Raw genomic sequence first — 27,861 nt, 5'->3', positions numbered from 1 at the left:
TCCCACCTGTCACCTCAAATAGCTTATTTTTAGCATTTAGTTACATTTAAAATGAATCAAGCCATTGGAAATTCTAAATAACCAATTTATCTATATAGTTAATATCTATCCCACTATACAAAGAAAATTGCTTCACAGACTCACACAAGAAATTGTGAAACCATACAGTGCAACACTTTATTTAACCAAATGCCCAAACGTGGCTTTCAAGAAAAGCAACAAACAACCTGGACTGTAAAGACACATTCAAGTGAGAAATTGAGATTTTACTTGAAAAATCAGCAATATTTTTCCAATACAGATCATGATGTTGAAAAATAATTGCCAAAAGGAACAAATGATTGACAGAATGCTTAACAATGCAAACATTCACCCCCAGTCACAAAGATTGGGTTTAATCCATCATTCTTTTGCCACCACGCCACCCCAGTTCGGACTCAGCCATATGCAAATCACTGTTCCTCATGGGAACAGTCCAGTCCGAACTGCCAAGCCCTCCATTGACTGGAAATAAGCATCCTGGGATCAGTTTTGGGGCATCACCCCTGATCAGCCAGGATAGCTTGAATCCAGTGGCGCAGTGAGCACGGGACCCACGTCTGGGAATAACCTTCCTACTTCTCTTATTTATTTGAGAGACCATTCCATGATGCATGTTCCTCTGCTTCTGAGGCAGTTTCTCTTCTACTACCATGTCCTCACACTGATGGACAGGAACTGCTCCATCAGCCTTCTCACTGTCTATCCCTTTCGTGAAACAGAAAGCAGCGTTGAGTTTATAAACTGCAAGAATGAAGGCCCTGTGTCCCAGGGTCCTGGTAACCCTATCACTGAACAAGACAAGGAGAAAGGCGACAGCAACGTGGGCCCATAGATTACTTTGCACCAGCAGATTTTGTCTCTGAGTGGCTGCTTCATGCAAGAATCCAATGTGCCAGTTTATCACTGATTTACCATAAATTGTATAATGCATTAATTAGAACCTCTACCATTGACCAGAACAGCAGCCCAGATCAGGTCTGAACTTTGTGAATACTACACAGACATATTACTGCATGTTTAAATTTTCAAAGTCCATTCTAAGACTGTGTGAACATTTTCTATTTACACAGGATATTTTTAAGAAACTGGATGGGCGCATATTTCTTTAATGATTAACTTGCCCGGGGCAAGCGACTGGCTCATGAAATGGAACACCTTCAGGCATAAGCCATGTTTAGCTACTAGAGTCTACTTCAAGGTACTTCACGGCTTACAATCCACAAGGACATACTTCCCAGGTCAAACCAAGAGCGCTATTAATGATTAACATTGCTCTTGGAGGTGCAGTGGCTGATGGCGAGTTAGCTTTGCGTGATCCGTTTATAACCAAGATTAGAGAAGGAACAGAAAGAGAATGGATGGTGGAGGAAACACATAATGAACAGAGTTTACTTCCTACTGCAATCCGGAGGGAGGCTGCATGTGTCTCAAAGGATATGGACGCCTTCCAAGCTTAAATGTGCACTATTGAAGGTAATCAGAATCAACATTCTTATATCAGGCCAGCTGACCATGCTGGACCAGCAAGTAGTTTAAGGAGCAATTTCAACCTCTTTTTGAGTATTAATCTATTTAAAAAAAAAAGAAAACCATTACAAATGTTATGACTAAAATAGTAATCAGCTTTACACAGGGTTACTAAATCATACTTATTGCATTTTACGGGTTAAGACCTTATTTGCAGGTCACCAGTTCAATGAAAGTAAACTATTCTTTGGAATAAAAAAATGTAGACGATATCAAAGATTCATTGTTTAACTATATTTAGGTAAAACTCCCTTATTGAATTATATATAGTCATAAGTTTCCCTGTGCGCTGGAGGCAACTTTAATTATGGTCAGGCAAATCAGTCAACAAGCTTTTCTGTTTTGCCAGTCCTGAATCCAAATCAAAGAATCTACTTTCTTGACATTATTTCAAATATGTCTCTTTTCCGATACATATTTTCTAAGGGCCTTCTCTTTCACTCTTGTGCCATGGAAACCTCAGCAACCGTTGCATTTACTCTTTATAATATCTGACGGATATTGCCACAAATACCAGTCTTTTGATTGTTCTTGCTTCTTTCCAATCCAACCCCATCTGAACTCATGGCTAGAAAGGAATGGCATTCAGACAACCTCCATTATGGTCTTAAATATTATGGATATTAGTGATCGACATATGACTCCAGCACTCTTTACAAGGTTTGAAATCCAACTTCCTTGGAGCAGACATGGCAAAGTCACAGAAAGAAACAATCCAAAATACAAAGTATCAAGCAGAAAGTATGGAGAGTCCCAGAAAAAACGTTAGCATCGACAGAGCGGAAAAAAAGGAACTGATGTCATCACGCCGACATGGTCCTCTTATGGCTCCAGTGACGTCATGCGGACCCGCGTGCGGGGCCATATAATTGTGATGACCTTGTCAGCGTGGAGAGCTAGGAAAAAGGTTTCCTCGAATGCTGGTGCAGGTGATATTCATAAGGTGAGGAATCCACAGGCAGATGTATCCATCAGAATCATTATTGATTAAGTTGCAATCTAAAAACATGTACTCTACCAAACTTTCTTCTTATGTGGAAAACATTCCAATTATAGTCTCTGTCAAATCTTGCTGGCCTGAAAGAGCTATAATATAGTTAAACAAGCAGAACATAGGGGGGCTTCAAGAGCTGCTCCCCACCCCCAAATTCTATTAATCATGGAGTACATGTGCCATCGATTTTTGCCATAGTTGCTTCACTTCTTCATAGAACGCTGGTGAAGTCTGACATTTATCAATGACGTATGCATTATCTAAAGATCTATATTGCTCTTCCAGTTCTAAATCTCGAACGCATATAGGAGTAAACACCGTAAAAATCAAAATCCCATTCATATCGAACACATTTCTCTAAGTCCATCGACCTTCAAAGGCTGTCGTTCCAAGACTCTACAGAAAGGCGCATTTAAAATGGAGAAAACGGTGGTGTAGCTGTTCAAACTAGAAAATACTTTCCTGATCACCTAGGTTTCAGCTTGGATGTAACCCTCCGACTTCACTCCTCTAGAAAGAACACAAATACTTTTGCCAAATATGTATTGTTCAACCAAGGGTTAATAGCTGCAGACTCAATGCCTTTTGAAGGTAAAGTGTAATAAATTTTTAACCTGACCTGTTAAAGAAGGTTAAATTAGCTAATTTTTTTTTAGAACACATTCATTTTAATATTATGGTCAGTTAACATCAATAATATATTCGGAGGAAATGTTCCATTAATGGCAATATGCATTAAAAGTTTTAAATGAATCGATTGTGTTGCTAAGTAATAAATGAGGGAAATGAGGGTAAGACAAGTCTCTCGTCACAGGCTCAGCAAACATGACCCGAGTAGATGGAATTATTCCTATACTGCAATCTGAAGCTATTAAATGAATCCATCTATTTTTCTCGTAATTCACTCCAATTCATTTTACTATATAAAATAGGCTGCATTTCTTTAGACGGTAAAGGGAGGACCATGGTTGCTCTTCACATCTCTCAACAATGGCCTCTTTTCAATTCACTTTTCTAATATCATAACTCCGATTCCTCTTGCTGAATATATAGGCTACCTTGATTTATCCTACTTTAGTGCCAGTTTGCAAGTGGGTACTCAGAGAATACATTTATCTCTGTATTCCACTCTGTTGTACAACCAGCTACATCCCTGAATCACTATGGGCTGCTGAGCTTTTGCCTGACCCTCTTAAATTGCTCTTGGATGTGTCAAACCACGTCAACATTATGAAAAGTAGATAACGGATTTGCTAAATAAGATATTTGAAGCTTCTTGTATACAAAAATGAAGTCTGAAGAATAGTAGGAGTCAACGGAATTCTTGCACGCTGTCTTAATACTGAGCTTGATTGATCACTAAATGCTAGTTTGTAAAAACAAGTGATTTTTTCTTTGTTATGAAATCACAAAGTGCTAAGCTTCATAACATAGTACTCAGTCAATGCTCAAGTTAAATGTCTCATGCTTAGTATTTATTGCTACATATGTCGTATAGCATGAGCTGGACTGCACAAAGTGTGCCAGTTTAAACACATTTCTTTTTTTGCAAAAAGTGATGCAGTGGTTGTATTTTGCAACAGGCCCAATGAAGGTACTGTGTAGGTGCACAAATATTGCTAAGCCTAGTGGTGTATTATTTTTTTAACCTATATAAAATAGTTTTTTGTGCATTTTCTTATTCTAAGAACTGCTTTTTGTAAAGTTACTTTCTTTGTGTTTTGTATGGGTGGCCTTGAGTTAGTATCTGATCCTTTGGATCAAGGCACAGAGGGTCAGTTGATTGCTTACAATCCAGGTTTCTCCTTGTCTGTCTCGTCTCTGCTCTGTGTCAGATCCTGTTTGTGGGCATGGTCAGATTTGGTCTCAGAACTCATACTGTCCAGGAAAGCACGGCTGAGCAGATTTCATTCAGTATGAGTTAGTTCCAATGAAGGACTTGAGTTGGTGCGTAGTGCTTAGGCCTGCACCTGTTTGGGTCTTTTCGTGTCCTGGAGGGCATGGTTACCCAACACATTGCCTGAGGGATGTCAAATCTTTCAAAAACCTATGATTAAAGTGGCTTTTTCATGGTGTTTTGATCTTTTTTCCTAAGTCGATTGATCTGTAGTAACATTGGCTTGGTGCATGGCGGAGGACTGCTTAGGGGCATTTGTTTAAAGGATGTCCAATTGGCCTTCAAAAAGCAGGGTTCGGGTAGCATAGAAAAAGTGGGGGATCCATTAATGTGGACAATAAATTATATGGTGTGGACGTTATGGTGGCCTGTGCCAGGAATGAGATGGGGTTTAATCAGAAAATCTCACTGTGTCCTAGCTCTTGGCAGGTGGAGAAACCAGGCAAGTAGTGCTCCTGCTATACTCCAGCTTGCCAAAAAATCTGACTTTATTTAGATGCTCTACAAGATTAGGGCGCCCCGAGATTTACACGTCACCGGATTGTATCAAAAAGGAGGATGTGAGCTGGACAAAGACTAGTTTTTAAAACATGTTAGCAATGGATCTTGAGGAGCAGGAGTCAAAGAAATCTTCTGTAAAAGCGAATTATGTGTTATTAACTACTCCCTCACTTGAGCCGTATTTAAAAATTGTAACTAGACCTTTTCATCGCCAGCTTCTGATTAGATTTCGATTCAATTCAATTCATTTAACTTTAGTTTTTTTTCCTAGTTGGGGTAAACCAGAAAATTCTAATCCATGTCATTGTGATAATTTTTCAAACCAGGACACTCTGCACTTTATTATGTTTTGTGAGTTCTACTCTGACATTCGGAAAACATTTTTAATACCATTATTAAGAGAGGCAGGTTTTCTACAAGTCAGGCCTGCCCTCACTTATTTAAAGATGTTAAGTAGCACTCGCAACATTTTTTGTGTTGCCAGTTTTTTTGGTGGCTGCTGCTCGGAACAAAACTAAACGATTAGCCATCCTTAACAATCCTGTCTGATTTTATTGTTTTTTAAATGAAATTATGGGTACTTATTGTATATTAATTGTTACTGCTGATTTTATATATATATGAAATGTTTGTAATTTTATCTTTTATGATTTTAAATAATCGAATAAAGTGTTTTGACTAGATGCTCCTGTGCCTTGGTAGGATGGTAGGAAAGAGGTAAGTCAATAGTTAAATCCAAAGGAACTTGTACATATTCCCTTTCTGAGGGAAATCTTGTTAGGGGATTCCTCAGGAATACAGATTTAATCTTTATTGTTTGCTATTTCGTTCAGACCACCAAGTGATTTACTTTGATATTGGGAGGGGTGGCATGAAAACTAAGGCCATTAAATCAGTCTCGACAACTGGCAAAAATAATAAAGTTCTATAAAGCTCATGACATCCGTAAAGAATATGAATCCTGGCTACATGCAGGTAGTGCCTATGACATGGTGGAGTGGTAAATAACCATCCACACTTCTTTTGTAGAGGAGAATGTTGCCTTGAGAAACCTTAAGTGGAGTAGGAGTGATAAGTCACAGGCATGGTTAAATGAAGATCTTAGAGCTATGCAGAGAGAAAAGAAAAGAGTGGCAGGCAGTTTCAAATGAGCCATACAGGACCAGCTGGAGCATATCAAAAAGCCATACAAAACGTCCAATCTGGTGGCAAAAAAGCAGTATTTTGCCCATTTTTAAAGATGGTGTTCGGTTTCTAGGTGATGTTTGGAATGTCTTCTAAAACCCACAAAGCACAGACTCTTGTAAGACTTTTTTTCCACCTAAGAGTGGGGATGCACATGTATAGCAGCATGAATTATGATGTATGTGTCCAAGGTAACTACAATGAAATTGCAGTTATTTTCAAATGCATTTACACTTGCTCAATTCTAGAAAAGTAAATATGTTACATGACAATCCAGAACACTACATGCTAAAAAAAAGTACACTACACTACAGCTCTACAAGCTACAAACAGAACATTACAGGTAAAAAATCTTTCCAATTTGCAGCATGTGGAGATGTAGTATGCGTGGTTTGGAAAGGCTAAACAGCCATACCCATCTTCCTAAAGGAGTGGGATGTGGCCAAGTGTGGTAGACATTTGGAACAATGGTTTGAATGCCATTTGCTTGATAGATACCTCTTGTTGGGCGTGAATGTATACAATACGATCTTTAGTGAATGCGTGGGGGAGAAATTCATGTGGCAGCCTTAGAGTTATCTGCTAATGGGATATTTCCTATGAAAGCCATAATGGCACCTTCTTTGGGAGCAGGCCAGTAATTGGCATGTAATGTAATGTACATTTGCTTCGGCATAGGGTAACTGAAAACATTTAGCTATCCACATTGCCAGTCCTGCCTCTGAGATTGGGTTGCCTTTGTGTGACTGTGTAAAGGCAACAAACATTTGCTTTATTTTCATAACAGAACAAGTGCAGTGGTTGAAGTTGTGGGAAAATGTAAGGTATTTTTATAGGATGATTGACAGGAAAAGGTGTTCCAACCCATGGTAGAAAATGTTGGGGTGGGCGCACAATACAACTCTCGTCTTTGTGAACTTGCATGAATGTTTCCTCAACTGGCAGTGCCTGAAGTTTAATGACTCTTCTAAGAGCCTCATCTAACATATGGAATCAGCGGGATCTGAAGATAAGTGTAAGCAAACGTCCCAGACAAACTCATCCTGAGAGCATTTTTCCATGATCAGGTAAATAAGAGAATAATGGCATAATGGCAGATAAAAGAAGGAATCAAGATAGAAGGGACAGGTGGTAAGAGTTCAGGATGGGGAGTGGTATGGAAGGGGTGGTGGGTTACTGAGAGCGTTTAGTAGTGTATAAGTGTTTATTAATCATGTTTAGTTACTTCAATAATTGCATTATTTATCGAGAGATGTTAAATTAAATACAGTAGTACATGGTAGCTAAAGATAAAAAAAAGCAATAAAACAACAGCATTTAAAAAAAAAAAACAAGGTGGGTGGGTAAGAGGGAGGTGAAGCAGCATAAGGGTGTTTAAGGATGGAGGGGGGTGAAAGAATTGGGAGGTTATGATTACGAGTAAGCATGAGATGAGACCCCCCCCTCTCAAATTGAAATAGTAGGAGTATTGGGTTATGGGAGGCCAAACACATGGCCCGTAAAGATAATAAAAACATTTTGCAGCTGAAGGAAAGCAGGCCGAGGCCATCCAAGTGGGACGGACAAAAACAGAAAAGTCTACGTCGTGGCAAGCTACTTTGGGTATAATCGCGGCACCCGCGCTTTACTTTTAATGTTATAAGTAAAACACGGGTGCCGCGATTATACCCAAAAGTAAAGAAATAGAAAAAACATCTATCTCTTTACTTTTGGTATAAATCGCAGAACCCGCGCTATACTTTTAATGTTATAAATAAAGAGTGGATGCCGTGGCTGCCTGGCGAGCGCTAGTCTAGTAATTGATGGATTTTCTACACCATGCTTATATGGCTGCAGACCTGTTACTATCATTACACGATCGCGGTCTAAAGTATAAAATGCCTGAATGCCAGACGGCTGATACACTTCCGCATATCATGCATGGTTTTAAAGGTCTGACTGGTTGGTAGGCGGGCTCATGGTCATATGTTACCATCACAATATTCAATCGCAAATGTTCAACCCCCAGAACCAGTCAGATCCTCTGCTCTGTTCCGCTCTACACCAGGAACTACATATCCCAGGGGGCTAGAGGTAAAACGAAGCACTGTTTTTTTCAAAAGAGAAAGGCTTGGATACTTACAAATCAAAGAACTGCGCGGGGCTGGTAGCTTGGGCTGAGAAACCAATTGGTTTGTCTTGTGGGTGGGGTTTTGTAGATCCTAAGAGGAGAGCTGCTGTCTGTGAGAGGTACGGTGTGGTGTTAGTGGTGAGGGCCGATGTGGGTAGCCCAGGCACTCAAAATAGTGAGTACCCGCACTTGCATATTTCTATTTAAAGCACTGCTCCTCCCAGTAATCACCGAAGGACAGGAACCAAAACAGGAATGCTATTAACAAACCTCACCCACCCTCTGTTGAGTGCTACAGACCTGCCAACTTCCCAACAAAACCCCACAGATTGAGGCGAGAACAGTTGGAGAGTCAGAACCCAAAGACGGGGCAGGGCCTGAACCCATTACTTCACTAGCCCTGAAATTGCTTTTGAAGGAGTGGCTATTCATATAGAATAAAGGTCATTTTTAAATGAATTAAAATATACTGATAAAATTTATCTCGCCAGGTTTGTGAAAAAATCGTACCCCATGGGGGAAATGTTCACTCATTCTGTAAATTTGAACTCTGGCTAGTCGGTCTTCCCTAGCAGAAGAAACTTTAAAATGATCCGGCGGAAAAAACTGGATGCAGCCCTAAAGGTGTATGCTTGCGCACATTTTGCATTGAAGAATGGCGTTTACAGTGCTTTCTCCTTCCAGCATTTGCTGTCTGAGTTTAAAACCCTCTTTAGAGCCACTCAGAAGGTTCAGGTTGGGGGAAGTGGAACGTCAGGTGGAATTCTTGTCTGATTTTTCATTTGATATATATAGTAAGAGCTTCAGCCCTACGCTGGTGCCACTGGTGCTGCTCTTTGCAACCTGTTTTTTGAAGGCTTGGCATACAGATTCGGTGCAAAAGTTAACTGTCTTAAGAATGCCTTTTGAAGGGAATAAATTGTTTGAGCTAGCTAGAAAAGAAGTTTAATAAAATATTCAAAAAGAGAAAAGGCATTCTTCAGAAAACATCGATCTAAGAATCCGGATTCATCTTTTTCGTACAAGCGATCCTTTGGACTGCCGTGCTGCAGACAGAATTATGAAAGAAAACAGTCTTCACAGCAATGAGCAATGCCCTAAAAATCAGGGTCAGGACGGGAACAACAAAAGATAAATATTCCTGACAATGCGGATTCGCAGGAAAATAATGGTGAGCCCTGGAAACAGGAGGAAGAATATATAATTTTCTGGAAATTTCCCAAGCTCCACCACAGATGCATGGGTTTTGAAGATCGTGAAACATGGTTCTGAAACAAGATTCACCTCCCTCCTGACGGATTTGGGGATCATTCCTACGCCATACTCTTGGACTGCAGAGGAGAAAACGTCTTTAAAAGAAGTCATTTCATTACTGATGTAGAAGAGAGCAATTGTTCCAGTGCTTCAGGTTCAGAACGTAGAGAAAGTTGATTTGTTTTCCTTGTTCCCAAAGTGAGCAGAGATTTCAGGATTGGCCTTAAACTTAAAAACTCAGAACAAGTACACGAAACAAGCATTGAAAATGCAATAGGTCTCGCTTTTTATTAAGTTAAAGCCATTTGCTTTGCTAATGGTATTGTATAGCAAAGCAAATGGCTTTAACTTAATTAAAGGCGAGACCTATAGCATTTTTAATGCTTGTTTCTTAACTGTCTCTCTTGCCTTTTGCAGGCTTGCTTCTGAAGTTTTAAGTTTTTGCTGTACCAGGGGACTGAGGGCTTTCCTCCTTGCAGTGTTAGCGTTTTAAGAGACGCAGAGAATGATATCGCTGAGTGTGTCCATTCTGTGTATTTGGTGGATGCGTCCTCTGGGTTTTCCGAGAGAGTGGGCATTGTATCTTTTAGGGTTTTATTAAGAACGTCTGCCTTGATATTGTTCCAGAGCCGCATTTTAATGTGTACGACGAAGGCTTTTATGGACATGCTTGTCCGGCTTTGTAAAGAGTAAGACACTTGAGTAATGTTGTTATCAAGTCCCAAACACTGGCAGGGGTTTTAGGTAACCTTTACATCAACCGTGTGACCATAGGTGGCTTTGGGATGATATTTCCACGGGGAGCAGAAATATTTCCAACTGTTTTCACGTAAAGCTTACTTTGTGCATGTAATCAGGGTTTGATTTGGAATTAACCTCTTAGTAAACGGTAAAAAGCCTACCATGCAGAGGTGGGTCTTCCACTAAGGCAGAGGAGCGTCACCCCACTGCTCTGTGAGCAGTTTAAAAAGGAAAAATAAAAAGATAATAACGCAATGCTATTAACATTTAATTTTTCTGTTCCTGTTTAAGAGCGTGTGGGGCTGGAATGGCCACAACAGGTGCCGGGGGAAGATTGGTAAGCACACTAAGTGCGCATGATGGTTTGTCTGGCTGTACTGGGCCGGACAAACAGTCATGCACACTTTGCATAGTCTCCACCGGCTGTAATACACAGCCTGGGTGGAGAAAAAGCACTGCCCCCAGAAGACCGAGAGGAGGCGGCCATGAGGTGAATGTTTTTTATTTAATTTTTTCATTCTGCCGTTGCTGAATAGCATTGGCAAAACAAGCAACTGCAAAGCTGCAAAAGGCACTACCGATTGGATTTGCCAATGCTTGTTGCTTCATTGCTTCTTTTTATCTCCTGATGCAGCTGGCTTATGGGAGGAAGAATTGATTAGGAGAAGGGGACTGCCCTGACAGATAAAGAAAAGGATGTCGCATTTTATTTGTTATTTTATTGGGGTAATAATGTAGCGTGCATCTTGCCCTGAAAGGCAGTGAAGGGTATGTACACTAACAAGAAGCAATGATGCTCGCAGGAAGACATTACTTAGGTGTGTGCAAATAATTACACATTTATGCAAGAACATAACAAAGTGTTACACATGAATTCGATAGGTATGCGAGTAGGGCTGCAGGTATAAAGACAAGGCGAGGATGACATGAAAGTGATATGGGGTCACAAAAACAGCTAAATAACAGCTAGTTGGCTAGTCTATCCTGTCATTTTTTTTGTCTGCAATCTGAAACTTAAAGGTACAGATCTCAGAGGAAGTGACTCTAATCTATAGGAAACAGATAAAATGTCTACTAATGAACAATATAAAAAAGTCGGCAGCATGGTTGAGTGCCGTAGTGGTAATTTGGTCCCCAATACAAATCAATTACCAAACTAGAAATAACAAGAATTGTTTTAGAAAGCCGAATACATCAAAGTAAAGTTAATGCGGTGAGGCAAACACTAGAAGGGGGAAGCTAGGTTTGCATATTATATATTCAACTTCTGGTTGGCTTGGATAGTATTTTACCAATTTTTTACCAATCCAAAGCTGTAATACTGTGCCTGGAGTGGTAAAAGGATTTGGCCATTTTACAGCTCGGCATGGATAGTACTGTGCTAATCCTATGCTTAAAGACTTTGCAGTGGAAATGGTGAAAGACTTTGTCTCTTTCTATCTTAGTGTGGATGGCACTGTGCTAATGAGAGAGAGAGAGAGAGCGAGAGAAAGAGAAAGAAAGAGAAAGAGAGAGAGAGAGAACACAACATCTAACTGTGCAATATGGTCCATTGAGGAGTCTGTAGACATAAACCACATGTCGGAAGGTTGAGTGGTTTATAAATGCCACCACAAACCCAAAATGGCATTCTCCGACCACATTATATGTTATACATTAGGAATAGTTTATACTACATCTTCGGGTAGTTGCTTGAAAAAGTTGCTTTCTTTAAAGTGCAAGTAACTATGGGCACGGAGTATAATTAAAATGTTTAGGTTTTGTTTACCTTTCTTGAATAAATTATGAATAAAACAAAGGGCAATGATGAGTCAGGGGATTTATACCATTCTGTGAAAGCAAAATTTACAGCACAATTATGAATTAACGCATTGTAGATTTCACACAAAAATGGTGTCTCTTGCTCAAATGAGTGATAATGATGTCAGAGAAAAATGGGACATAATTTGATTTTGGGTACTTTTGTAAATGTAGATAACTTTGCTACATGATATAGTCCTCCATGCTGCAAAACCCTAGTAGACACAACAATGGTAAAGCTCTGAATATGGTTTGGGGGCAGTTACTATAATGATGCTACCCATATTTAACAGGGAAACATAAAATGTGGGTATTTATACCTCTCCGTTTTTGACCAATAAAAGCTCCCACACAAATAATATAACAATACATACACACATACTGCAAGTATGAGAACTCACAAACAAAATGCATAAAAATAAAGCTGGAAATTTTCTATTTTCTGTATATTATCTTGTGGGGCACTTGTAAGAGCGAGTGACACAATTAACTCGAAGTGTAGATAAAGCAGCTCTGTAAAGAATTCTTGACACATCTAATATGTGGATTTAACACTCATCTAAAAATACATTATGCAACATTTCACAGCACGCACATAGGAACTGAATATGTCTAATTGGGTACATTATCTGTAAATGCACTACTTTGTATATTTGAGGCGTGTCTTAATGGTGGCAGTAATAGTACAGGTAATTCGCATGTTCAGATCTTAAGTGGAAGGGAGGGCAAGGTAAACCGACAAGAAGATAGACAGGTCTCCATAAGGGACAAATCGATGGTACTTACAGCACAGGGCCTTCTGTAGCCGCCGTAGCTTCATCGCGGTTCTATATGCAGAAAATCTGACATTGTTCAGGTCCGCTGTAGAGAAAAATTTAATTCACTAAGTCTCACTCAATTCATTTTGGAGTAATACTTGCAATGTGCTTACAATACATATGCACGTTTATAAACTATAGCGGCCTTTAGATCTCTCCATGTTTAGCAATAAATTTGAAAATAATTCACAGAGGGCCATCTAATCAAGGCATACATGTATTTTACAAAGTGACACTGAAGAAATGCACATCACAAGGTCTACCTGAAAGGGGTGCTGAGTGGCAAGTGAAGAGCAAGCTCAGATCACCTTGAATGCAAGGTGCTGGAAGAACATTACTGACAGCCCAATGGTGTGGTCTTCACATTATGTTTTTTGGGATAGGAATACATAAAGCATAGGCCTACCTGAACAGGCTTCAATAGTTGACTCTGGAATACATTTCATGCATCAAGTCACTCTATCAAGGTCAATCATTTCAGCTTTTCAAACATGGCACAGATGAATACATTCTCAGGGGATACAACAGTTCTTTCACGATAGGCTTTCAAGATTCACACTATTGAATTTACTGCCCTTAATTGGGTGAATTGGGGCACATCACAGACCACTGACTTCTTGTATGTGTAAAAAAAGGCTGCTTTATTGAAACAAGTGCGTATCACATGAAACATCCATGGCCTAACACCTTACTATACATTTAATAACCTACACTCCTTATCCCCCACCTGTAAATCACCCCCCCCCCCCGTTTACATACCCCTCAAATTTTAACATTGTGACCTTTTTTGAACTTTTGGACTGTCTCACTTTAAACTTTCACTCCAGCTTAACAGTGAACCAATTAACATGTGCTCATCTTGATATTCCTATGGTGTAACCTGTGACCTTTAACTCCAAGACTTACGGTGTGTGCTTGTTCACATCCTCCCTTTCAGCCTGATTAGACTATGGTAACCCAAATAACCTTAAGTAAAGGCCTAATGCCCCCAGGAGACAGAACTCCCTTTTGGTCCGGTGTCCCCTAAAACCAGACTGGCAGTGCTCCTGAACCTTCTGAGTATCATATTAAAACTGAAAGTAACACTTCATGTGCCAATGCTCTCTACAGCGCCATCAATCATGTTCTGCTTAAAAGACTTGCAGGTGTAGCTTGTAAGATTACTAAGCGCCGCTGTGATCGCTCGATGGGTGAGATGGGAGGTCACCGCATCAAATCGTTTCAGTTTATTTGAAAGTGTATGCAACTTTTTAGTTTCCCTATTCAAATACACATTCTTTACACAATGCTCTATAATAAAAAAAAAAGATCAACTTTGCTAGGTAGCATGTTCATATTAATTTTTCTCTAATTATTTCTTAGTAGGGACTACCATAGCTGCCTAACATTTTCTCTAGCGAGGGTTATGTTGCATAAACACTCCCTCAAGTTGGGGCATAGCACCTCGGGTGCTGCAGCATTTACTTTCCAAAATCATAGTGGTGGCAGAAGTGGCATTGTGCTACCTTTAAACTCCCGTCTGACATCACAAGAAGTGACCACATGGATTAAAAATAAGTGTAAAAATGAATTATATTCAAAACGTCACTGAACCCGATACTCAACAAAAAAATACAAATATTTAAAATCCTACTAAACGAGGGATGGTGTAGTGTTGCTGGCAGTGGGGTGTACCACTGCAGCGCACGCCCCCTCCCACTGTTGTGAGCAGTTTGTCCCCTCCAGCGTGGAGGGGCTTTGGTTCAGCCCAGCGTGAGCGCTGGGAACGTGTAAGCGTTAATAAAAGGCCCAGGGCACTGGGCGTGGTTCCGTTACGTGCTAACCACCATCAGCACATGTGTGTCGCTTAGCCTGTTCTGTTGTAGGCCCAAACCAGGACACTACACTGGCGACGACGGTGGTCTAGTATCCACCCTACCGCATGCCTTGTCGCACCGCTACAGCCCGTGTGCACCCCTTGTTGCCCGGTGCCCGACCCCGTGCAAGCCTGCACATGGCACGCTGCCCGGCCCCCTGAGCCGCCTACTGCCCGCTGTGGCCCGTCTCGGAGGAACCGAAGACATGCCTGCCTACTGCTGCTCGTGCCGCTCACCGGTGCTCCAGCGCGACTCCCGTCTGCCTCCCGAGCCGTCCTGCGTCCTCATCTGCAGCGTGGACTGGAGCGCTGCCCGCAGGTACCCCAAGGAGTCCTCCCGCCTTCCCCTGCTGCCTCCGGCCCCCAGGCTGCGCCTCGATCTCCGGCCCCGGTCCCGTGCGGCCCCACGGCTGTCCCGCGCATGCGCTGTGAGCGCCCGACACCAAGCTTCAGGCGTGCAACGCGACCTCCCTGCTTTTCCTCACGCATCTCGCGGAGTTACGGACCCTGCCAAACCTCACGCGTCTCGCGGAGCGAGTGCCTACGTGTTTCCACAGTGCCTGAATCCATCTCTGGTGCCTGCAAGAGCCTGCACAACCTTCTAGAGCCCCACCTGTCACCTCCACTGCCTCCCTTCGGCCATCATGGCCAACGTGCCGCCACTGGAACCTTTTTCTGTCACAGGGACACCCCCCTCACAGGCTGCCCAGTGGAGAAAGTGGGTGGAACTTCTTGAGAACTACTTCATAGCGGCGGACATTGCGGTGGCGCGACGTCGCACAATGCTCTTGCACCTGGGAGGGGAAGCCATCCACGACATCTCCAAGGACATCACGGAGGGAGACCCGCCCCACACGTACAACACTCTACGTGACGCCATCACGAGGTATTTCGAACCATTTGCCAGTGCGGACTACGAACGCTTTCTACTCCGCCAAGCCCGCCAACTCCCAGAGGAGTCCGTAGATGTATTCTACGCCCGACTCAAGAAGTTAGCCAGCACGTGCACCCTCCCGGATGCGGAAGAGGAAATCCGCGCCCAGTTCATACAAGGGTGCGCCTCCCTGAAGTTGCGGGAGAGGGTGCTAGAGACGGACGCCATGTCTATGCGCGACATCCTAGCCCTGGGGCGGTCCAAAGAACTTTCTAAAGCCCGCGCTGCCCACATGGAGCCGAAACCAGCCGTTACAGTCAAAACAGACCCCGTGTGCGCCATCAAGTCACATGCTCCAGATAACCGGACGAAGCCACCCCGCAAAGGACGGCCGAAACCGGCCCAGACCGCCCATGACCAGGCATGCATGTGGTGTGGAGGCACTACTCCCCACAAAGGAGCGTGCCCCGCCCAAGGCAAGATCTGCAGCGCTTGCGGCAAAGCCAATCACTTCGCAAGTGTTTGCCTGTCGTCGCAGAGAAAGAGACAAGGCGGTCCACCCAGGAGAGTACGACAAATGGCACCACTGCCGAACACATCCACCAGCAGCGACATGGATGACGATGAGGAGGACGCCGCATCCGTCCACGTGGTGCGCATGCTCAACACCTTGGCAGCCACGTCATCTACCGAACCAATGTGCACCGTCCAAGTGCACGCCCAAACGGTGACAGCCCTCATCGACACGGGCGCAACTATCAACCTCATGGCCGCCAGCGTATATCAGAATCTAGAGAATGCTCCTACACTTCACCCCACCAGAGTGCAGGTTTACGCTTATGGGACCCGTCGCCCGCTGCGCCTGTGCGGTGTATTCCGAACTACTGTGTCCCACGACTCGACGCAGCTGCACACAAAAATTTACGTATCCCAGGAGGGGTCAGGATTCCTTCTCGGTTGAAAACAGCGCGAGAACTCGGGCTGATACACTTTGCCCTAACGGTACAAGCCCACGGTTTGGATCACCTGGTATAGGAACACTACTCGCTGTTCGAGGGCATCCGATGTTTGAGAGGGCCCCCCCCGTCCGACTCCACATCGACCAGTCAGTGGCCCCAGTAGCCCTCCGGCACAGACGAATTGCTTTTCACCCCCGACCGAAAGTTGAAGCCGAGCTGCGAATGCTCGAACAGGCCGGATCATTGAACGAGTGAACGGGCCCACACCATGGGTATCCCCCATTGTGGTCGCCAAGAAGCCAAAGCAACCTGAGGCAGTAAGAATCTGTGTAGACATGCGTATCCCCAACCTAGCAATCAAAAGAGAACGTCACCTGACACCGACCATCGACGACATCATCGGGGAACTCTCAGGATCCAAGTGGTTCTCCAAGATGGACCTAAGGACAGGATACCACCAGATTCCTCTTCACCCAGACTCACGCCCAATCTTGACCTTCTCCACCCACGCTGGCCTTTGGAGGTACACCAGGCTAAATTTTGGCATATCAAGTGCAGCTGAAGTATTTCAGAACATCATCCACAATGTCCTGCAGGGCCTCAATGGTGTGCTCAACGTGAGCGATGATATTTTGGTCCACGACCCGACCTTAGATGAACACATCCGACGCCTCCAAGCGGTGTTCACTCGGCTGCAAGAGAGAGGTCTGACCCTCCACAAGGACAAATGTGAATTCCTACGCAAAGATATCAGCTTTTTTGGGTACAAATTCTCCGATCAAGGAGTTGGACCAGACCCGGAGAAGGTCAAAGACATCCACAACGAGCCAGCCCCCACGTCAGTGACAGCCGTCCGCAGCTTCCTGGGCATGGTGACATACTGCGGGCGTTTCATCAAGGATCTGTCGGACTTGACAGGGCCCCTTCGTGACCTCACAAAATCAACAACTGCCTGGACATGGGGCCCGGAACAGCAGGAGTCATTTGCAAAGACCAAGGCAGCTCTGTCTGCGGACACAACCCTGGCCTATTTCGACCCGCGACACGAATCACAACTAGTGGTCGATGCCAGCCCAACAGGCCTCGGGCTGTTCTGTCTTAACAGCAAGCGTGTGGAGAGTGGGTCCCAGTTGCATACGCCAGCCGCACCCTGACGCCTACCGAACAACGGTATTCACAAATCGAGAGAGAAGCCATCGCCATTTTGTGGGGATGCCGCCATTTCCACATCTACCTCTATGGACATCCTTTCTCAGTGATCACTGATCACAAACCCCTCATCCCACTCTTCCAAGGCTCATCTTCTCGCCCACCCCCGAGAATCAAAAAGTGGGTGCTGCAGTTCCAATTTACGGTGGAATATCGACCTGGCACCCGGAATCCTGCGGACTACTTGTCGAGGCACGCCCGCCCAGTCACCGATGCAGAAGCAGCCGAGGCAGCAGCCACGGAAGAGTACGTCCGGCTAATCGTTGAACGGTCAAGACCATGGCCGCTGTCCCTGGAGGAAGTGGCGAGAGCCACCAAGGACGATGACTGCCTCCAGATTGCGATCCGAGCCGTAGAATCTGGTGACTGGAAGGCGCTCCAAAGCCCAGCATCATTTCGTACCCCGGAGGCCCAGGCTATTCTGAGAGCCCTACACCAAGTCAGACATGAGCTGTCCATTTTGGCTGAAGGGTGCCTCCTGAGGGGCCCTCGCCTCGTATTGCCCAACAGCATCGCCCAGCAAGCCGCCTTGTTGGCGCACGGATCACACCAAGGGATCGTGAAATCCAAGAACAGGCTCCAAAGCAAGCTGTGGTTTCCGGGGCTCGACAAGGCCATTGAAGAGGTGGTCCAGAGATGCCCAGTGTGCCTAGCGACAAGCCTACACAACCCCCCAGCACCCATACTCACCGAAGAAGGGCCAACCTTCCTGTGGGTGCGAGCCAGCGCAGATTTCGGCAGCCTCCCCGGCGGCAAATACATGCTCGTCGTGGTTGACGATTTCTCTCGCTATCCTGAGGTGGAGATAGTGGCGTCTACGGCGGCGTCTGAAGTGATCCCAAAGTTCGAAAAAATCATTGCCACCCATGGACTCATGGAAGAAGTCCGCACGGATAATGGGCCCCCGTTCAATGGCAGTGAGTTCACCGAATACCTGCAGAACCATGGCATCAAACATAAGCGAATAACACCAAGGTGGCCCCAAGCCAACGGGGAGGTCGAGAGACTGATGAGAACTCTAAACAAAACAATCCAAATCGCTATGGCCGACGGCCACAGTCTAGAACTGGCCCTGTATCAATTTCTCCGAGAATATCGCCTGACTCCGCATTGCACCACCAGAGTCTCTCCAAGTCGACTCTCCTTCAATCGAGCAATTACAGACACCATCCCGCACCATCCCATGTGGGAGCTATCCCCAGCTCCCAGGAACCGGTCCATGGAACAGCGCGCCAAGAACAATCAAGAAGCGTCCCAGAGACGGAGGGCGGCGGACAGCCCCATTCAAGTCGGAGACAGAGTCCTAGTCAAGGACCGCCATCCTCAAAGAAAATTCTGTCTACCGTTTGAACTTGACCCCTGGAGAGTGACGGAGGTAAAAGGGACAATGGTCACTGCCATCAGGAATGGAGAAGTAGTAACAAGAAATGTGTCCTTGAAAAGTACCCGAGGGAAGTGATGATCCTGAACTGGACGACTGGCGTCCGACCCCCCTGCACAGACCGTCAGAACCAACTGGAGCAGAGACCCTGACAAGCCAGTCCGACAACGCCACCCCGAGCGATCATGAGCCCGAGGGACCAGCAGAGAACCCCAGCGTCAGCGAAACCAGAGACTCTGGAGAGCCATCCCAGACCACAGTGGAGGGGTGAAGCCAAGGAAGGTACAGTCTACGTCCGTGCCCTAGACCATCCCAGAGGTACCGGGACTTTGTGGCACAGTGCTGGCGCTGAGCGGAACCGGACGGTGACCCCGCCGAGAAGAAAGTAAGACTGTTCTGTTTTTGTATTCTGTATGTTTTCAATCACACTGTGGTTCCAGAGACTCTACCAGCGAAATGTTTAACATAGACTGTCAGAGAAATGCTTTATGTTTATTAGCAGCACAACCAGAGACTATGCAAGCGAAGTGTGTGCTAGTTGTTCCAGTTTTGTTCTATTCCCAGGTAAAGGAGTAATGTAGTGTTTCTGGCAGTGGGGTGTACCACTGCAGCGCACGCCCCCTCCCACTGTTGTGATCAGTTTGTCCCCTCCAGCGTGGAGGGGCTTTGGTTCAGCCCAGCGTGAGCGCTGGGAACGGGATGGCTATGATGGTGGTTGGGTGACAGCCTTTCTCCAGTCTTCCTGCCGTTTCTTAGCATGCTATAGCGCTCTTCTTGCCTGCTCAGTTGGCTCCCAGATCGCCTGCTGCTACCTGCCTTAGCCCTGGTACAAGTTGAACCTGCCGACCTCCCTCTGCAGCCCCAATTCAGCTCTAGCAACCACAGCCTGGGGAGCACGCAGTCGTATCTACTGGCAAGATGGCGGCTACTTCCGTAAGACGGTGAACAGAGGCCCACCCACACTCATCCCTGCCTGTGGTACAGTGTCAACCACGCCTGAGGCCCTTTGTGCAGCCCCCGGTTGTGGAGGGAAGCTCCTGTTCGGGCCCGTGTACCACATCTTTAGCAGACGCTGCCTCCATAGGACACCCAAGGCAGGAGAGGATTCGCCCTCTGGGCCCACCGATATGGTTAGACCAAGCAGTAAGTGTGTGGTGGCACCAGGGGTCCCTCTTAACTACCACAGGGGGGGGGGACAGACGATAAGGGCTCCCCCTCTTTCTCTTTTGTCCCAGCGAGAGTATTGCATTAGGCCCCGGGTGTCCTGGAGAACAGAGGGTTGCTGGCCAATGCCCTCCAACAACCCTGTCCAAGCTCGGCTGTGCTCCACAGGCAGCAGCAGCTGCTGCAATGCGGCATTGAAGTGAGGCCCAGTGATGCACTTTTTCACCCACATCACCCTACAGTGGGCCCGCTTTCACGAACGGTTATCCTCATGCCCAGAGTCCAGTATGGGTGATTTCTTCCTCTCTTCAATACCTGCCTGTGACCCGTGCCTCCTGCAAGCCTGTGTAGAATGGAGGACCTCAATCGATCAATCAATCATTTGTAAAGCGCACCACCAAAGCAGTTGCAGAGCTCTCCAGCTTACCACACCAGGCTGTGGGTATAGCACCTGCTGCCCACACCCCTCTCCTGCGCCATGAACGGAAAGGAGCAGCGTATGTTCCTAAGCTCTCCTGGGAGCTGCAACTGTTCCTTTTGGATCTTCAAATCCCCCGATACCTTGCAGTGAGTATTGACCTGCCTTCCCAGGGGGCTCTGGGCAGCATTTGAGCACCCCATGCAGCGGCACAGCATTGGACTACTGCTTGCTCCACATACATGGTTTACCCTAACTTCTGATATATTGGCTGGACCTGGTTCCCTGCCTCTCCTGGCATGAAATCAGCTTAGCTACTTCCCCACAGTTCAAGGAGCCCAGCGTGACATTGATTTCTGGTTTGGAAGCGGAACCTGGTATACCACTTGCACATCCTTTATCTGGCTAAACGCCCCACAGGGCTCAGGGGTCTGGGCAGCGCCTCCTTCTCACACTCTGCTCCACCCTAGCAGGTTTTACTGTTTGCTGTTGACATTTCCCTGAGCAGTGTATTGCAAACTAGATACCCTCCCTCGCCACGAGCTGTTTAGAGTATCTCAATCATGTTTGTGGTCAGACCAAGTCAAAAAAGGATCACTCCCTCAGAGACATGCTCACAAAACCCTTCAGGACTATGGGAGATAATAAACCACCTACACTGGATATGGACCATCCTTCTGAACCAAGGGACCAGGAGGGGCTGGTGACAAGGGCCTTCATGGAAGCACTCTTCACATCTCTTCGCGATGACTTACAAGCAGTGAAGAGGGACAACTCCACTGATTTGAGAGAGATACAACGTGATTTGGAGGAAGTCAGTGACAGGGTGTTCGCTATGGAAGATTGCAGGATGAGACCCGAAGGTTGAATGAATACAAGAAGAAGTCATGTGCTTCAAAGAACAATACGTCAATCTACAAGCTCATGCTGAGGATCTAGAAGACCACTCCTGGTAGAATAACGTGCACATCAGAGGAGTCCGAACTCACGCAGTGAGATCGGACTACGGGTGGGCGGAGCTCACAGTTGCACTACGCGGAATTCCACGGAGTTGCATAAAACTCAGTGGAATTCCGCGAAGTTGCACTCCGTCTAGTTACACAGGTATATTAAGCCTTCCTTAACATATAGGTACCCTGGGTAGTTACAACAGCATGTGTGTGTGCGGTTTCATTCTGACCGACTGCTCCGGAGTTCACATGCACTCGTTACCAGTGCGCTGCTGCTTCATAAAGAGCTTCCTAGTCCTACCCATTAATTCAGTGTCCCACACGACTCCCACGCCCTCAGGACTCCTCCTACCCCAGATAGAAATGCGGGTTCATCTGCTCAGATTGGAAATTACGGAAGATGAAAGGAGTGCAAAGCTCCAGAATGCAGCTCATTAATTATGCAAGCACATGCCGCCCTAAACACTGGAAGCGGGATGATAGAGCGGATTAACAGGGGATATGTGCAGATGCTCAGAGCAACAGATGGCACCCAGAAACAGTGAAGGGCCAGCCGGGATCGATACCTTAAGAACAGAACAACTGATGGTACTGGGAACTTCTGAAAACACAACCTGAGCTCAACACCTCCGGAGTAAAACAGGTAGGTAGTTGCTAATTTTCCCATTTTAAAAATACTCAAGCACATACACACACGCACAAGCACACACCGACTACCCCTGCAACTCTCCTCTCTCACAATTGTGCTCCCAACTCCCTCACCCTCACCCTCACCCTCACTCACTGTTCGGGTCCAGCTCCAGACCAGCCAGCGTGCTGCTCAACAACGGGATTCGCAGCTTCAGGTTGTTGTTGTTTGCCGTGAAGTGGGTCAACTCAGGTCAGGTGAGGTCCCCCTCGTGGCTCAAGGTGCTCAAGAGCGTTGCCGATGGTGGCTCTTGCCGGCGATGAAGGTCCGGCTAATGCCGTCCAGGCTCTGGCTTTCCTGCAGTTGCACCAGGAAAGCGCAAGGACCCAGTGAGGATCTGTTAATCCCAGGGACCCAGGAGCAGCCACTCCAGCTCAGCAATGTGCCGGGTCCCCGAGGAATTCAGCCCAGAAACTAAGCAGCATCTCCCCATAAAAATAGGCTAGCTTCACGATTGCCAAAACGAAACTAATCAGGCCGGATATTCGGTCTGAGATCAATGTGCACTGTGCACCATAGAGACGGCGATGCTGCTCTTTTAGGCAAGACTGACACGGGCCATGATACTAGCTTAGAGCAGCTGATTTTGAGTCACGCTGCCATATACTGGTCAGTTCATAAATGGTGCTGTCTCTCATCGATTCTGTGATCATCATGACAGAAATGAAACCTCCTAAACCTCCCGGGCTCTGATAAAGGTTTTTAATGAACTCCGCATTCCAAGCGGAGTACAGAGTTCCAAAAAATCTGCTATCTCCACCAGCGGAGCAGAGTTTACTACCCAGGGTTAGATCTGACCTAGGAGCATAGTTGGGTTCCCTGTTTAAACACGTCTTGGGAACCTCAAGGGACACAGATTTAAAACTTGATGGCGTCCATCGAGACCGGACAACGCCACCTTTGGTGATATTCTGACCTGTGTCCATGACTTCCAGGTTAAAGAGAATATTCTTCGCAAGGCACTGGAGATTTTCCTAATTCAATTCCTGCATTATATCAGGACGTGTCAGCGATAACCCTTCAGAATCATCAAGACTTCTGCCCTTCACAGCTCAACTTTTCGGATCATATTTCGCCTCGATGGGAAATTGCTCCAACTGAGATCTCTAAAAGAGGCCTGCAACTTACTTGGTATCACAGATCCTGACACAAATGACCTCCACAACAGCTCTCCAGGACAGCAACTAGGGCAAGAAATTCTGATAGCAACGCACCTAGTGCTCTTTTGTTGGTGTTAAACCTGACCCCGCAACTACGGCCAAAGAGAGACAATAGGTGCTTCAAACACTGTACGGGAATGCAGAGAAGCCTGGGAGGACCTGGGGCGAGAGATCCGCTTCACTACAACGTTGCTCTTCCTGCCTTTAGCCCATTCGACAGTGTTGACTATCGTCTCTCATGGGGTTATTGGATTCCTTGTCTTATACATGATGTTACGTTCCTGGGGTTGTCATTCTTTCAATCTACACTATGGCACTCATACACCTTTAGGTTGTGTATGTTGTCGGTTCTTTCACTGGGCCTCCCAATTCTATGTCCCGACTCCCACTCATTTGCCTTTGTGACTTGCTCGACCTTAGCACTCCTCTGACAGATAGTCCTGGGTATTAAAATCACGAGCCTCAAAGTTAAAGGCCTTAACAATCTACCAAACATTAAGTGATTCTATCCCTCCTAGAGCGTTCTGACAGCGATCTAAGCCTACTCAAGAAACAACATTTATTATCTAAAGATGCACAATGCATGCAATCTGATTGGTTCCCATGACAGTTGTAGTCTTCCAACTTCTCCCAAAAAGTTGGGGTAACCATTTTGCTCTCCTCTCCGTTTAGGGGCAACATAATATCCAAAGCGACGGGGACAAAGGGACAATATATTGCGTATCGACTTCATCTTGGTACCTTCCAATTCACCCAGGCAAACATATTCCTGCAAACGACCAACAGGAATCTTTCATTACGAACGCCCTCTCTCCCTTAATCCAAACACCAAATGCGGCTATCTTGATAGGGGGGCGACTTAAATTTAGTCATGGACAATAACCTGGACTGCTCTGGCCAACGCTCAGACCAAGCGGGGGCCTTTTCACCTGAGCGTCTCTGCTGGCTGACAAGACTGTGGACTGGCTGATGTTCAGCAGGTAAACCATCCTGACATCAGAGACTACACCTACTACTAAACAGCATGCAAAACCTACGCCCAGATTGATCATTTTTTGCTACCCCCCCTTCAGACACTAATCAGTGACCCTTCCATTGCCCCTCGATCACTTTCAGACCACGCACCTCTAACTTTTACCATACGCATTGCCACTATGCAGACGAATACCACGTGTTGGCAGCTTAGAGACTCGCTGCTTCAGTCTGTCTCGATGGTCACAGCTATACGATTGTTGATTACTTGCAGACCAATGACACTAATCGAATTGCACTAACCTCCCTTTGGAAAGCTCTGAAATTGGTGGTCAGAGGGGAATTCATTGCCATATCTGCCTCAGAAAACCATCTTCAGAAGGAGAAGCAGAAGGCTCTCGAAATGAAAGTCCTTGAACTTGAAGCAGTTCACAAAAGCACTGGGGCACCTCAGGTCTGGACGGAGCTAGAACGAATGTGGTTCATGTCTTAGATAGCGCAGAATATGCCCTTGTCCATCCGAAACAAAAGTTCTACCTGGGTAGAAACCACCGTGGAAGAATGCTGGCTCATCGCCTGTGGGCCAAGATGCAATCTGGGTCCATCCGGGTAATCCACCCCACTTCAACTACAGAGATTCACTAAGATCCACAGATAGCCAACGCTTTTCAAATGTTTTACAAATCCCTTTATTCAGAACCAACAGTAGCTCCCGCTGACCCCTCTGATTACCGCTCAACCCACCCGCTCCTGCCCAAAAAGGGGACTTCCTGGATAAGCCTATACGTACTGAGGAAGTCTTTTTGGTAATTGCAAGCGTTAAGCTCATAAAAACCCAGGGACATGACAGCTTCCCATCTAAATTTTACAAAACCTTCTGCCATGAACTAGCTCCCGTCCTCACATGGCTCTTTCATTCCTTTGCCTCAATGGAATCCCTTACAGATTCCATGTTAGATGCTTCTATATAGGTCATTCCTAGATAAGGCAAATACCCAACACTTTGAGGGTCTTACAAACCTATATCCCTTTTAAATGTCGAGCCTAAATTATTCACAAGAATACTGGCACACTGACTTAAACCACTTATGCCGGGACTGATTAGACCAGATCAGGCCGGCTTCATACCAATGCGTCAATGCGGGGACAAAATTAGGCGCATCTACGACCTGCATGACAAAGTGTTGAGGACGCAAAGGGAGGCCGTTCTCTTCTCAATTGACTAAGAAAAGGTGTTCGACAGAGTCCATTGGCCCTTTCTCCTCAGGACTCTAGAGCTCTTCGGCACCCAGTTTCTAGTATGAATCAGGAGCATTTACAGTTTCCCCCAGGGCTATGATTTGGGTTAATGGACTTTCTTCCTTGCTTTTACCTTTCTGCCACGCCACAGGGTTCCCCCTTGTCACCTCTCCTTTTCGCCCTATATATGGAGTATCTTGCCCAACACATTCAAGCTCACCCAGATATCTCTGGCATCAAGTTCGAAGTTGAACAACACTTAATCAGCCTTTACACTGACGATGGTATTATGGCCGTCTCAGACACTTTGACCTTTCTATCCATTCTGGTCACAGAGTTTCAATCTTTTAGAACCTTCTCAGGCTTCAAGGTCGATATGCAAAAATCACAAATCCTGAACCTCTCGGTTTCACCTTCTACTGAGGATTTTGCTGCTAGCTCAATTTCCTTCTGCTTGCACCTCGGGTTCCAGATTGCAAATTCTATCCAGAAAACCATTTCTCTGGGCCAAGAAAATCAGGGCAGACATAAGCAGTTGGAAATGCTTAGGTCTTTCCTGGCTGGGCAGAATTGCACCCAATAAAATGGCCACTTTACCACTCCATCTTTATCTTTTTCAAGCTCTACCACTGACCCCGCCCAAGCATGCCCTTCATACGGTGCAAGTGGGTATCACCAGGTTTATTTGGAGGGGCGGAACCTAGCCTACACAAGAATATCATTTCCCATCCGACAGGCGAGAGTGGCCTTGCTTGGCCTCCCTTCTGCTGTATTACCAGATTTCCCAACTGCGGTTGGAGTGGAGTGGGACTCTGGTGGAGGCCTAACCTGAACGTCTACTATAGTGAATGGGAAATGACCACTACCTCTAGTGAGAGGGAAGTGTGACTCAAGGGATTGCCTATCAAAAACCAGAACCCTGCCCTCAGTGTCTCTGTGCATTGTTTGTACAATCCATATTTCACTTTGTTGTCATTTAAATAGTCCTTTTGTCATAAAATGAATTTTTTGACCTGACAATTATTTATTGCTGCTCTTAAACATATTTTGAGTTGTGAACCTAAGTTCACCCCAGGTGTCGCCCTTACCCACCATTACAATCCTTGGACTGCTCAGCCCACACTACCAGTGAACAGCAAGTGCTGAAGGGGTAGTTGGCCCAGTTGCTCAGGATCTATAGTAGGTCAGGCCCCAGGACATCAGCCGTGAAATACATCAACCCCCAGGGTTGGGCCCAGTAGCTCTTGCTTGCCCTGTGGCCCCCTAAAAAGAGTTCCGACAACAAGGTATGAAAAATGTGATGCCTTACCACTGGTGAGAGACTAATGGCATAGGATGTGCAGCAGAAGAAATCAGACATGATTAAGGAAGGGTCACCCTTTATTTGAAATCTTCAACTATATGTCTGCACAGTAGTGAGCCTTCAGGGTCATCTCCCAGAAAACAAAATGTTTTGAGAAATCTGCACAAGGGTTTGTTTGTTTGAGATCCGATATTATCTTGAAGACTTTCTACAAACAAGGGCCTGTTGTTCGTCATAACAGGGTAAAGGACTGTTTGTAGTTTCCAAGTACTTATTTTGGCAGCTAAAACTATAACACTATGAGTAGTCGCTTGAACAAGCTGCCTGCCCCTTGTTATGGGAGCTACAAAGGTGGCGAGCTCCGTTCCTAAATTGAAGTTAAGTCCCTTTCAATTTCTTTTCAAACTCAAAGACCATCCTTCCTCCTCACCTTCTGTGCTCTAACATTACAATTAGAAATGGGGGTCTCTAGTTGGCGGGGGCTTGAATCCTTTCCAAGTAGAGACTCTTCCTTCTAGTCAGGGTAAGGGAGTTAAACGACCAAGATAACCCCAGCTCACACCCTTGGTAGCGTGGCACGAGCAGTTAGGCTTATCTCAGAGGCAAAGTGTAAAGCATTTGCACATAAACTCACAGTAACACAGTGAAAACACTACAAATGGACACCACACCAGTTTAAAAAAATAAGCAATCTCAATCTAAACTAGACAAGACCAAAACGACAAAAATCCAATATACATAAATTAAGATATAACTTTTAAAGGCTTAAAATAGTTAAGTCCATATAAAACTATGGATACGTCACTTTTAGCAAAAAAAG

The 27,861-nt window shown here is 45.5% G+C and overlaps 1 protein-coding gene across 3 annotated transcripts in view; it reads right to left on the bottom strand.

Moving 5' to 3' along the window:
• Positions 1–27,861, bottom strand: part of DMD (dystrophin) — a 4,652,165-nt gene that overhangs the window by 398,141 nt on the left and 4,226,163 nt on the right. For all 3 annotated transcript variants that reach the window (XM_086934537.1, XM_086934536.1, XM_086934538.1), the window contains one exon: positions 12,838–12,912. In XM_086934537.1, coding sequence (XP_086790663.1) covers positions 12,838–12,912 — 75 coding nt within the window. The remainder of the gene's footprint in view (positions 1–12,837; positions 12,913–27,861) is intronic.

The sequence above is a fragment of the Lissotriton vulgaris genome, chromosome 8 (genome assembly GCF_964263255.1).
Source record: "Lissotriton vulgaris chromosome 8, aLisVul1.2, whole genome shotgun sequence".
In the NCBI taxonomy this organism is placed as follows: domain Eukaryota; kingdom Metazoa; phylum Chordata; class Amphibia; order Caudata; family Salamandridae; genus Lissotriton; species Lissotriton vulgaris.
The sequence above is the reverse complement of the archived record's forward strand: the minus strand, read 5'-3'. Positions and strand labels throughout refer to the sequence as shown.